This window comes from Aptenodytes patagonicus, chromosome 1 (assembly GCF_965638725.1).
Source record: "Aptenodytes patagonicus chromosome 1, bAptPat1.pri.cur, whole genome shotgun sequence".
NCBI classification, from domain to species: Eukaryota; Metazoa; Chordata; class Aves; order Sphenisciformes; family Spheniscidae; genus Aptenodytes; species Aptenodytes patagonicus.
Genome location: NC_134949.1, coordinates 138,281,310 through 138,295,018, shown reverse-complemented (window position 1 = coordinate 138,295,018; position 13,709 = coordinate 138,281,310). Strand labels below are relative to the sequence as shown.

General features: G+C 39.7%; 1 protein-coding gene across 7 annotated transcripts in view; it reads left to right on the top strand.

Annotated features, from left to right (window-relative positions):
• CNKSR2 (connector enhancer of kinase suppressor of Ras 2) overlaps positions 1–13,709 on the top strand; it is a 235,770-nt gene that overhangs the window by 44,214 nt on the left and 177,847 nt on the right. For all 7 annotated transcript variants that reach the window (XM_076356481.1, XM_076356466.1, XM_076356473.1 and 4 more), the window contains exon 3: positions 5,635–5,837. In XM_076356481.1, the coding sequence (XP_076212596.1) occupies positions 5,635–5,837 (203 nt within the window). The remainder of the gene's footprint in view (positions 1–5,634; positions 5,838–13,709) is intronic.

Sequence of the window (13,709 nt, the reverse complement as noted above, 5' to 3'; positions counted from 1 at the left end):
TGTTTTGATTATTCATTTAAAAATTTCCCCAGGCTTCCAGAGAACTGAGGACTCTATGAACTTTACTGTTTCCAGGTTGCTTGTTTAAAAGCAGTAAATATTACATACAGAAATTATGCTCAAGAATTAAATAGGGAAGATGAAAGCACTGAAAAATAGTGAGGAGCAGAATTGAGCTTGCCTGAGGTTATCCCAAGTCCATTTCTTAGCAGTCATATGCTATTCTTACTTAAAACTCCTGTGTTCAGTCTGTGAATAAGTGGAAAAAGACTTTTGAAAAAGTTGCATTAGAGAGAAAACTTACGATTTCATCCTTGTGATTGTTACCCATATTACTGAGTGATATCAGGCATAACTGAGAAGTTACATTTCTTTACACATAATTTATTATACACTGCACATAATTTATTACACAGCACAGCTATCTAGACTATAATATTTGTCTTTTCAAAAGGTTGCCATTTTTTTCCTTCTTTAAAAAATAATGTTTGTGTGTGTGGCGACAAATATTTGCCAAAGAAAAATAAACCCTTACCTTCTGTAGTTTATACAGCCATGGTTGCCTTCTCCAGAGGAGCAGCAGAAATTAATCGATGTAAGCACTGCTATCTGCTCTGCTTGCCTGGAGAAACTGTTGGTTTTATTTTCCTTTTGCCCCAAGCACCAGTGTTACAGCAGTATCTTCATTTCCCATCTTGTGTCTCTTCAGTAACAGTTAGCACTGGTCGCTGCATGCCTTTCGCTCCACATGGTTTCCAGCAGCTTTCTGGGCTGATAGAGAAGAAACAGTTATTTAGGGTGGTAGGCAGAGGAGCCATATGCTCATTTCTCTATCTTGGATTGTTTGTAGGAGTCAAACAATGTCCTTGAACTTAATGTGGCCTTTGTACTTGGAGATGTAGAGGCATTCGTGGCTGCATAAAAGTTGTGATCAAGACATCTGTTCTAAGGGATTTCTGGATTTTTTAATGGGGCTGTGTCTGTATTGCATATTGTGGTGTGTTTAGATCCGGATGTCTTTTGGGACTTGAGCTTGGCTTTTTTAGTTAGCTGAGATGTCTTTGCACTTGCAATGGGCAGTGTAAAAATACCCTAAACGAAAGGTCTCAGCAGCTTCTAGACATCCTGTCTGAGCCAGCAGGGATAGTTAGCACTGTATGAGTTAGGAACACTTTACTTTTTAACCTGTGCTAGCACTGTGAGGTGCACTTCCCTGCCAGCAAGGGTTAAGTGAATTTAACACAGGGAAGAGATGAAATGAGCTCCAATTTTTATTTTTTGTTTTTAATTGGGGGTGGGAATGAACAACTTAATGGACATTGATCAAGCTAATCCAAAAAAAGTTCACTTTAATTCCAAAGTTTGGTTACCGAACTCTTTTCCTACCCTGTAGTGCTGGTGCTGGTGTAAGGGTGGGCTAGCAGAGTCAGGCTGGCTCCCCTCACCCAAAAAAAAAAAAAGCAAAAGTCAATCAGTGGTGATTAGAGCTGCTGCTTGTCAGCATGTGAAGAAAAGAGCTACAATTCATCACTCACACTGTCATGTGAAGCCACAGAAAAGTAATTAGCAGGTAAAATGTCTATTAATAGTTCCCACCACCTTTAGTTTGAACACCTGCTGACAAGCTATTACTCTGTGTAGCTTAGCTTCATCAAGTTCTTGTTTTGTGATTGCCAGAAGAGACTCCATTAGAGCTGTTTCTGTTGAGGCAGGGTGTCTCTGAAGAGTATCTTGCTCTGTGGCCTCTCGTTGAGAAAGCGGATGCATAGACTTGCTTCGCTTCTCATAATCTCTACAAGCATGCAGAGATTTTTTTGTGGTTCTTTCAGTGACTGTAAATTTATTTTGGCTAATGAAAGCATAACTTGTGTTAGCGCCGGCTAAATGCAGAGAAGGGGAAAACAAAGAATTGTCTCCTTTGCCTGCAATTATCTTCTTACGTTGCTTGAAAATAAACGCAGTGTATTTCTAAGAAAACCATATTGTTAATAGTATATTATCACATATAAAGTATGATTAAACTTGGCAGTTATTATTTGAGCAAGCTTTTTTCCCAGTATTAGAACACGCAACTTTTTGTTCATTTTTAATGTGGGCCAGAAATATTAGTGATAAACAAAGTGGGGATTTTATTAGCTTGGCTGCTGTTTTAGGATCCTTCTACTTGAAGGCTTCAATAAACACAGCTGCCCAAAAAATATATTCTGCCTGAAATTTATCTCTGTATTTTCTATCCCTGGCTGTATCTGTCTCGTATTACAGGTGGAGGCTTTACCGAAATCAGTGCCATTCCTCATGTAAGACTGGGTTTTATATGTAGCTTAGGCATTACATTTGTCCCTCAGGTTTTTTATGTTAAAGAAAATACACATTTGATGAGTATGTGTGAAAATAGACTTTGTATCTGTTAACATTGTCTCTTCCTTTCCACATATCTGACAGTGAAAAAAGACATCTGAAAAAGAGCACATCTGTAGGTGGCCATCACTTGAAATGTTAACAAGAGGCCACTAAGCTTTTATAGGGGCTGATTTTCTAAAGAAAAAAATGAAACAAATGCACCCTATTTTCCTGTCGTAGAATAGATTTTTGGGTATCTTTTTGCTTGGTCTGCAGTGTTCAATATTGCAGGTTTTACTTTCTGGTGGGACTGGAGGCCTGTAGGCTGCCTGTCGGGGTTCCCGCTGTGGTGGCTGGTACCCAGCACCCGCCTCTCTAAGCGGATGAAGTACAGACAAGGTGACAAAGCAGGGGGAATGGAGAAGGAGAGGGAGGTGAAGTAATATGGCGTTGTTGAGGAGGAGCGTTTGGATCCAGCCTGGGCCTCAGTGCGAGGGCCCCCGGCCGTGGGCCCTGCGCTGGCTGGGGAGGTGAGCGGGTGCCCCGGGCCTGGCCAGCTCCTTCCCCGCGCACACCCCCAGCTTAAAGAAGGACAACGAGTTTTGGTGCTGAGGGATGAGGTCTCCTCCACGGCTCGGGACCGGCTCAGTGCTGGGGCGGGCGGGGGGCAGCCATGTGCAGCAGGGAGCCAGGCCTTTTCCACTAGGTCAGGCGTGAAGCGCAGGTCGTGTGTCGGAGCACTGGTGAACGCGAGACGCGTGGGCTGAGGGTGCTGGGAGGTGCAGTGTGGTGACCGCTGAGGAAACTCACATTTACCTCATGTGCTTTGAAGGCAAGCGTGGTATTTGGATAATTGCACTCAACTTCTTAGTAACAACCCCCTGAATTAAGAAGTTCAACGTGTCAGTGTGTCAGAAAGAAGGAAACCCTGTGAGAAGCCCTGTGGCCAGCCTGTGGTTTGCGGTCATTCCCCCCATGTTTGGGGAGGTAAGCGCCACATTGTGCGGGTGTCGTGAGGCTCGCTTGTGGTGGGGTTTTGGTTTGGCTGGTCTGTAAGACATTTTGTGTGTCTTACACACAAAATCTGTGATGTATCTTTCATCCAGAATATCTTCTATTTGTTTCTTCCCCCATTAATTTTGCCAAAATGAGCTAGGTGCTCATGAAGCAGGATGAAATAAGAATGAACCTGTTTTTTTTCACCCAACTTGTTCCTACTGAGTCCTCGATCTCCATCGTGCTCTTTCAGCCACAGCAACCACAGAAAACCTCAGCAAAAACAAATTTATTTTTATCTGATGTTTATCTCTTTAATTTGGACTGATTTAATAAGTTATTAGTTATGAGCCATTTAGCTGCATAATAAAGTACGTTTTACTTTTCCATCCTAATTTATTGTTTTCATCTTGTAATTTTTTATTTATAACCTAACTCTATCTGTTGTATAATTGCTATCGAATATTTACATGGTGGAAAAGTCCACTGCCCAAACATACAATTTGTCTAATTGGGAACTGAGCGTGGTGGCAGAGGATGGCGCCTACGCAGAAACTGTGCAGTTGAGAAACATGCCCGCAAAGCCTTCCTTGCCCAAAATATGGATGCTCTCAGAAGTTACAGCAGAGATTTTTAAAATGCAACCTTAGCTTATAGTCACTTCCCCCTTAAGCCGAGTCCCAGCGTGCATCTTCTGCTGCGGAAAGATGGCTGTCGTTGTAGCGGCTCCCTCACAAAGTGTGTTTGGTTTACAAGCACGAAGAGGGTCTGGCTGGGAGACGGAAGACAAGCCATGTGCTGAAGTCACTCCTTTCCGCGATGATCTCCCATTTGCTTGGGAGTAGACGTTGTGCAAGGGCTGGGGGCTCACTGGACCTGGCTTCAGTGTAATCTTCCTGCAGGCCCTGTATAATTAAAGAGGAGATTAAGTTCATTTAGTAGATGGTTTGGATTAGGAGCATGACAACTGCTGTAAATAATCTTGTCCCGTCCCCGTCCCCCCCGCCCCGGTTTCCTATAGAAAAAAGACTAAGGTAAATAAGCTTCATCAGCCTTCAGTTAGCATTGGCAAATATATCCCTTCTCCTATCTCTTCTCCTTATGGACAGATTAGTGTGGGGACCAAACTGGGGCCCTGGGATGAGAGCTAGTGAGGACAGGAGGTGTCGTTAGGAAGTGGATTTTTCTGTGTGCAGCTGAGGGGCTTTCTACATCCTACTTCATCACCATTTGTGGTAGGAAATGGTCCACCTTCAATAGTAAGTAGCCCTTTCCATCGTCAACTGAACAAGTTGTGAGCACCCCCTGTTACAACCCTGTGATGTGGTTAAGGCGAGGAGCACCTTCAGAAGTCCCATCTTTCTCTTACAGGGGTAGTAAGTTCAAGTCTATGCAATTGCTTACTCCTTTACAAAAGCAAAAGAAGATCTCTTTTGAAATAACTCTATTATTCTTTGCATTTGTGAGGAAAACAAATCTATTATACAAATAACAAATCACTGACAGTACTATATTATATTGTAATTGAACATTAAATTAGGGCATTCTCTAGTGCCGTTTCAGCAACATTTGTGTATTATTTGAAGGATTTTCAAGTACTATTTGTTAATATTTCTGCATAATTATTTCTGTCTCTGCTGCACAGCTGAGGAACGTAATTTAAGTTTGAGAGATTGACTCTTAAATGGAAGCAAAATTTACAACTTGACTTTAAAAGGGCAACACAGACATTGTGCAGAGTAGCGCTGTGTTCTCTAGTCTGTGATTCTGGTGGTCCTTTACTGCTAACAGGAATAAAAAGAAGGTAATGAACGTGCTTCCTTCACTGAAACCAACAAAAGCAATTTGGTGTCACACTGTGTCCATACTGTGTACTTCTGCTAGTTGCAAGCCCTCTTGCCTAATACGATCTTAGGAATCGGTGTGAGTACGGGCACAAGGGACTGATCCCTAACCATCAGATCTACTGAGAGAACCATCAGATCAACTGAGAGTGATGCACTGCTTTGAGAAATCAGTGTTCCAGGCTACGTTTTTTCTTCATTTTGAGATGTTTCTCTCAGTGCACGTAAAACCAGCTAAGGGATCACTCATAATTTTGCTCTTCTTTTGTGCTATTTTTATGCACTTTAGAAACAGAACATGCCATACATTTAAAAACTAATGAGTGGGTGTATTTCTACCTTAATTATTAGGAATGGTTAAGTTTTGAAGCAGAAGAGCAGTCTTGCTGTTCTTGGTACTTCATGTTCAGCTGCAAGACTAACTTTCTTTTTTGTGTCTTTTTCTTCAATGCAGAACTATGGTTTGGAAACAGAAAATCTAAAAACCCTTTCTCACAAACTGAATGCATCTGCGAAAAATCTACAGAACTTCATCACTGGGAGGAGGAGGAGTGGTCACTATGATGGAAGGACCAGCCGCAAGTTACCGAATGATTTTCTGACATCGGTAGTGGATCTGATTGGAGCAGCTAAAAGTCTGCTGGCTTGGTTGGACAGGTAAAATCTCCCAAATGTGTCACAGGTAACCAGATCACGCACACGCACAAACCCCCAACTTCGTTACAAAATGTAATGTAGACATTGAAATGGAAGCAGGATTCATTTACAAATTCTGAGAGGATGTTTGTAGCAAATTTTTTTTGTTAAGTCAGCATGCAATTCAGATAGCATTTCAGTACAATACTTCTAAATGCACTGCAACCCTACATGTGTCTGGAAATACAATATAGCAACAGGATGACATCATTAGGTTATACATGTATTTTATTATTAATACAGAAGAACACTTTGACCTGCATAAGTCAGAGTCGTTGCTCTGATAGTGTCAAATTCACAAAACTGTGATCATACTTTTTATTATATAGGTGTCAGTATATACTTCTTGTGTGTGTGTTTGTGTGTGTGCGTGTGTAAACACGCATGTTGCATTTTAGGCTTTTTAAATGGCAGTGAAACACCTCTGAAACTGTAGGTGCAATTGGAGCTGTCTTATACTTTTACCTCTATTACCTAGGAAGTATTTGGGACCAGGACTGAAGTGCTCCTCTTTACTATATCTGTAGTGATATTTTTCTAATGATAGCAAGAGTAATATGCAGGTATTTAAGATGATCATTGAAACTCCTGAAGTGGTTAAAATTAGTCTATCTGTATGTCTTTATAAAATGCATCACAGTGCATTTTTATGAGCGAAAATAAAATGCTTATCTTGTTTTAAAGGTGTATCTTATTTTGTATCCAGCAGAGTATGATCTTTGTGTAATTCTTAAAATCCGACAATTGTTTGCATTTACTGCTGTCGGTTTTGTTGTGTTTCATTTTCCTGAGGAAAACTGGCTTCTATCCCGTAAATGATTTCCATATGAAAGGTTTAGGTGAGGCATGAATCTTTTCCATTTCTTAAGCTGAACTGCAAACTCTGTCTTTTGTTCAAGACTGTAGCTACCACTGCTTCTTCTTTTCTCCTCCCTTTCTAGCCTTTCCCCAAGTTTCAAAACCAGAGTACCTAAAGTTGAGCTCCTAAATTTCTATTTAGATGTTTAACATCAGATGTGCAGAGAAGCAGTACAATCTCATGGAAGGAGTTTAGTACTGAGACTTGAAAAATTGTGAATATATTTTTATCTCTGCCTCTAGCCTGTTGTTGTTACTTGGAAGACCTGTAGGTTTCATTTTTTCTCCCTGCAAGTCATTTTTGGCAGAGAACAGCATATCATTCTGGGCTTTAAAATAGAAGGAACAGTAAAAAACCATCTTCTTTTGCATAGGCAGATCAGTGTTTGCCACTTCTTTCTATTTAGAAATAACCTTGATTGTATTCTCATTGGAATTGTGGCTAATGGATAAAGACTGTTAGTTACAAAGTTGAGATTTTTTTTTTTTTGCATAAAATAGTCTGGTATTAAAAAGTAAACTTTCGCATACATATACGTTTAACACTTTGAAAAACAATGTGGTTTTGGCATCTTAATATGAATTTAGTAGTTGAACTTCAGGAAGAAAGTAGTTGTTGACGCTAGGAAACATCTGCATCTGAGCACTAATGTGTCACTGTAGTGTTGTGCAACACGCCCAAATTATGCACTTTTAATATTAAAAGACAAATCCAGCCTGTAAAATTTGTTTGTAGCTCAGAAGTGTGTCGAGAATTACCTCTTAGTAAAATCATGTTTATAAAGGCAGCTATACTGTATTTGTCAGAGATAATTCTGTTACCAGGTTTTAGTGTTGGTGGGGGAAGATCTATAAAATAATTTCTAAAAACATGCGTATCAATTCTACTCCCGGTATAGTGCAAAATGACTTTTGCATTTATCTGAAATGATAGCTGATCAGACCGAGGAGTTCCAAGAAGTTAAAAATGAGGGCAGCCATGGTGGTAGCCTGCTTTTAGCAATGCTGTCTTTAGTGTCCAAATAAGGCTTCCTAGAAGTGATATTTTAATTTCATTCAGATTTCTGGGAAAGTCCTTTTGAAGATCTGTGTAGATTGAACACCTGGTTCTGGCAAATGTTTTCTGTAACATTTTAAGACTTTTCTGATTTATGAGGGCGTGGGTATTTTGGTTAGGTTTGTTCTTCCTTCTTTGTGAAGCCCCCAAATTAGGACGAAGGCAGGCCAATGACTGCTTTTTTCTCAGGAAGTGGGAACATCTGGAGATCAATAGGATTCTGCTTATTATATTGCTTCTAAGAAGCTATTGGGGCCACTAGGGGGAGATAGAAAGATTTTTAAAATAATGTATTTAAAGTCCAGAACATGGATTTAATTTTATTCTGCACAGCTGTTACTATGAAATCTGGGCCCCAAATCTTAGTTTTTTGGTTGGTTTCTAACACCAGTTCCATCTCTGGGGTGTGAGAGAGGGGAGAACAAACCATTAGGAGGAACAAAGTGGCTATTAGGGTTATGCACCCCATTGTAACAGCCATACTAGGCTGCCCCTATGCAGTGTTTTTCAGGTCACGTCTGGAAAAAGTAGCTAGCAGCAGCTCCAGCTTGCATAGAAATGCAATGATGTGGTTTTTATGTGTAGGGAATGGTGATGACTCCATACGACTTGTGCTTCACTTGCTGCTCTAGCGAACTCTCTTTTTACGATGTTTCTGTAAGACACAATCTATAAGGACCTCGTTAGGCCAGGCACAATTATCGAAAGGAGTGCGAGAGTTGTGATTTGCTGAATTACTTTCACTGTGGCTCTTGCAGTGCCACTGTGCAGGGCCGATCCGAGGACGCTTTTTGTTCCAGGTCTCTGCCTGGAGCAGTCCTACTTCCAGATGTATGTCAGAGATTGAGTTTTACTGAAAATTAGGGTAGCTTTTATTGCCAGGCTTTAAAAGTCTTCTGGTTTAGTTTCATTTAGGAACTGGAAAACTTTGTAGAGAATCCTAGCTATTTTCAAAAGAGGTTGGCTGGTGATTTTGAGGAGCGTGAAATAGCTCTCCAATAACATCCTGTAAAGAAACTGCCATCACAGTAATAGATTATGTCCTTAAACTTTTTAGACTGATTTTAACTTCCTGTTACTTTCTTAGTCCACAAAATCTATCTTCTCTTCCAGAAGACTTAAAAAAAAAGTTTTAGCTTAATAATGTTTTATTTTATACTCTTTCCCTAATCTTCAAATTTTTCCAGGCCAATTTGCTGATGAGGTTGGTGCTTTCTTGAAAAAAACCTATGAGAGTCTTTTGTGACCGTCTGGTGCATTTCCACTTGACAATTAACTTAGCTCTTAGGCTGATGGAAAACGACACTTCAGGCTATAACAACAAACTACTTACCTGATATTCAAAGCAGCTTGGCGTCTAAATGTCTCCAGTGATACTTCTCAAGAATTAGAGAATAATATATACAGTCATCCAGGTGTTCTAGACTTCCAGCTAAATCATTGGTGTTCTTTTCAGTCTTTATTCCTGTAATTCATGAAAGTTGTATTCTTTGGAATAGTAATATATGCCGTCTTTCTGCATCCTCCTCCTTCTCTGATGTGTCAGGTTCCTGGATATTCTTCTGCCTTTTATAGGGCTGACACACTCCATCCTGGGGAGGAAACCTCTGCTTTCTGCGCAATATGTTTTCTTTGCTGAGATTATATATAGCAGTTCTGATACATGTATTTCTCAATGTTTCTTTTGAATTACAGTGACAACACACACAACCTTGCCTTCAAAGTTTGGGCAAGTCATTTTATGCAAATGTATTGTTTGGTATCAAAGCAGGAGGGAGATAAATACTGTTAAGCAGCACTCTGGTCAAGCAAGGAAAACAGGAAAACTCTCTGCTTTATACTCCTGACCACAAAGTATGCCACAGTCTGGAAGCCAGGTAGCAAATGTAATGAGTAGATGGAGGGAGAGATCTCCCTCTTTTTTTTTTTTTTTTCAGTACAGTGTTCAAAAATATAAAATAGGAAGTTAAAGATCTAGGAAAACTGGAATGCTGACAGTCAAAAAAAACATAGTTGAAAAGAAAATAAACTGAATAGTTAAAGAAAACGATTAGAACGAATGAAGAAAAACCACAATTGAAAAATGTGTGCAGCTGATCTAAAAATAAAAATTGAGGTGAAAAGTTTTATGTCCCTCAAGCTAAACATAAGGTATAACAGAGAGAATTTTTTAAAATGTGTGATTAAAGTAGGATTACTGTTGTGAGTTCACTATTGTGGATCCACAACATGAATGCATTGCAATTTTGTGGCATAAAGCTATCTCTAACCTCATAAAAGTATTTTTTTCTGTACAGTAGTATGTCCAGTAGTATCTGCACATTTAACTGAAATTTAAATTAGACATATTTATTTCTGTTAATCCCAGGTAAGGTTTTGTTCTTACAGCACACATTTACAGTCCACCTGAAAACCACTTTGTAAAAGTATTGCTTTGTGTGTGGATGTGTCGGTGTTCACTGCCTCTCTGAGATTTCTGAATTAAATATACATCATCCATCCATGGCTTTCTTGCTCTAAAAGCACCGTGAACTCATGGAGGATTTTGAGAATCAAACTACTTTTTTCATCTTTAACAAAATTATGTTAGGATTTTACCATGTTATTTGCATCTTCAGTGACACCAGTGAAAACTTCCTAGCTTTTGTCCAGGGGTAAATATGAACTGAAAAGCAATGATATCATAGGGATCACAGAAAATTCTTCTGAGCTCCAAGTTTAGAGCATTGAACAATGCTTATAACTAACTTCCTCTCTGGTTACGACACAGCCAGCTCTTATACTGTACTTGCATCTCATCCCTTTTCTACTAATTTGCTACTACCCATTGGTTGTACTGCTGAAATTGTGATGAGTCCTGAATGAAGCGTGCTCAGATTCATCCAATACTTTTTCTCCCAGAACTTACCAAACCATCTGACAGACAGACAGAAGGTTGTATTTTCATCAGAAGTTGGCACAATGTTGAGTGTTGAGTTTGTCTCCTAATGAGTCAGAGGCTGCTGCAAAGTGAAGGCAGCCTTGGGAGCAGAAGCATCTTTTACACATCCTTTAAGCGTCCCATTTTCCCCCTTCAAGTCCCACTGTACATCATATGTTTTTCTTTCATGGGACAGCTAAATTTAACAGGTAGAGCTCATTACTATAGTCTTAACTGAGAAGAACTGTAATGCTCTTTGTGGAAGAGGAAGAATCCTGAGGGAACCTGACCTGGGGTGACGTGTGGTGGCAGCTGCATGAGCTCTGTCTCTTCCCATCTTGTCTCCTTGCCCTGCTAGCACACAGCTTGTTTGCATCCCTTGGTTCTGCAGGTGCCATCTTCCATGTTGCTCTTGGTTTGATATGTTGTCTTCATTGACTTCCACCACACTTCCGTCTTTGCCAACCAAACACCCTGGAAATCTGTATTTCCTGCTGATTGCACTAACCAAGAGAAATTTCTTAGTTGTGCTTCTGGGCTTCCTGCTCCTGCCTACTCTGTAGTGCTTGGGCCATGTTATCTGAAGCAAGGACTCGTCATACCATGTATCTTGTGCAGCATCAAGAAGAATGTTTTGGATCTCAGCAAGTAGTAACAATATCTGTATAAACTATGAACGTGGACTTAGAGACTAGGAGTGAGAAAGGGATGGTTTTTGTTAGGGCTGTAATAGAGTCTTCATTAAAGACACAACTAAGATAATGTGGTAGTTTATTTTTCAATTAAGGATTTAAGAAAATATACTCAACTTCCCATGAGATAACTACTACAACATTTTGCGTCTGTTGTTGTGTCACAGATTTTAATGGTCATGAATTAGGATTTGTCAGGGAACACTGGATTTTTTGAGTGTACTGTTTGACTCAGCCATCTGTGTGGGCAGTGATTCAATATGTCTTTCACAGCAACTCTCCTGTATCCCTTGTTTTTCTCCCTAGCACTATCCCCCTTTTAGAAATAAAAAACTTAAACTGCTGCTGCGGATTACACTGAAGTCTAAGTAGTAGGAACAAAGAGATCTTGTAGAGATAGATTTTTGTATTCCAGACTTCCAGTGCTGTGGCCAGAGAAAAACTAGCAGGCTGACAAATGTGCACCAGTCTGATTAATTTACCACTGCTGTCTCGATACATGATACGTGAACAAAATGGAACAAGGAGATGAACAAAAAGCCCCCCATAGAAATTGTTGGTCATATGAAAGATATGGGTCAAATTGCTGACAGTAGTAACAAAATGTAAAATTTCAGAGTAAAAGGCCTTTCTGGCAAGTCTAGGTCTTCTTTTAGGGCCATTCACAGAGTGGTGGGGCGTAATTCTTTGACTTCTAACCCCAGGTGGGCAAGTCATTTTGGCATGGGCTTAAATGTGCTAATATTCTGCAAAGCACTTACATGTGTACATAAATCCTATTAAGTAAGGCTAAAATCTGTGCCTAAAGTTAAGGACATTTGAATGCTTCAGTGGTTAAGTCTGGACAGCAGAACAGCACCTCCAAGCCTCACTGTGGGCTGTGTAAACTTTTTTTGGTGATGCTCTGTTGCCTACAGAGAAGTGCAGCCTGCAACGATGTACACACTCTTGTTTATGTATGAACAATTCTAGGTGTTCAGCTTCAGCGCACCCTTTCAGCCTGCTTTGTATGAAAGCGCTGTGGTAGCAGAACGCATTCCCCACTCAAAAATGGATCTCCCTCTTTTCACCATGGTGACATACACAATGCATACATTTTCTTCCACTGTAGGTAAAATGTGTTCAGCTGGATTTCTTTGTCGTCTTGTTTTCGGTGAATGAGCCTTGGTGATATTTATGGTGTGACTGTTTTGTAGTTTTAAGTAAAGAGGAGCATTCATTGGGAAAATTATGCTTGAATGTTTGCAAGCCCATAACTTCTTACTTACAAAGAAAGTCTTACTGGTTTAGAGTCTCCTTTATAAGAGACTTCATACAGTCCTGTTAGCCATACAGTCCTGTTAGCCATACAGTCCTGTTAGCCGTGCTTGGTTATTGCTTGTCCTGACAGGGTAAATCTGTTTTGCACACACGATGGCGGGGGAAAACAAATGAAAAGCCAAACAAAAAGAAACGAAAGAGTTTAGCGATTCTTTACTCACCACACAAATAATGCACTTTCTGGCAACTGGTTTTCAGTCTTAAACCTGTGAATCTTATGTTTCCTTTATGCATTTCCCTTTATGCTTGTTTGAATGGTATGCCAAACCTGTCAGTAAGTGCTGTCTAAGAATGCTATGGTACTTAACCGTATTGTGCTACTGGAACAGCTGTAAATGTTTAACAGAGCGCTCATTTAAAGAATGCCTTTATCCAGTGTGAATTTGACTGCATTCCTCTCTGATTCCACATAAAGCAGTTCCGTTAGAAATACAAATAAAATGTTTGTTTCATGAAAGCCTAAAACTATGAACCTTAGACAGCTTTGGCACAAATATATATGCAACAATATTGTACATTCAGATTTTTATTTGAGCTTAATGTGTAACCTTTGAAGACCAAGTTATATTACTGATTTGGTTACCGCTCTTTAAAAGATTTTGGACTGTTATGTTTAATCAAATTGCTCTGAGGATGTTTTTGCTTGTTAGGATGCTAAAGTAAGTATGATACTGGTTTTAAACCCCTCACAATGTCTATTGTTATAAAATAGCTCAGTACTGCAACTAGTGGTGAAATATGATTAACTTTTATTTTGGGGCAATGCTTTTACTAACAGCAGTCTGTATTTATCCAAATTGCAACTTTTTAAAGTGAAATAGTTATTTCTATGTATCATTTTCCACTAACCAAATGTTATATGAAGAAGACAGATGAGGAGGCTAAAGCATATGAGGTCAAAAATGTTGATAATGTAGAAATACCGAGTGTATGCATATCCTTCACAATACACATCTTCTTTTAATTGTTTGGGAAGGATTTTCCTT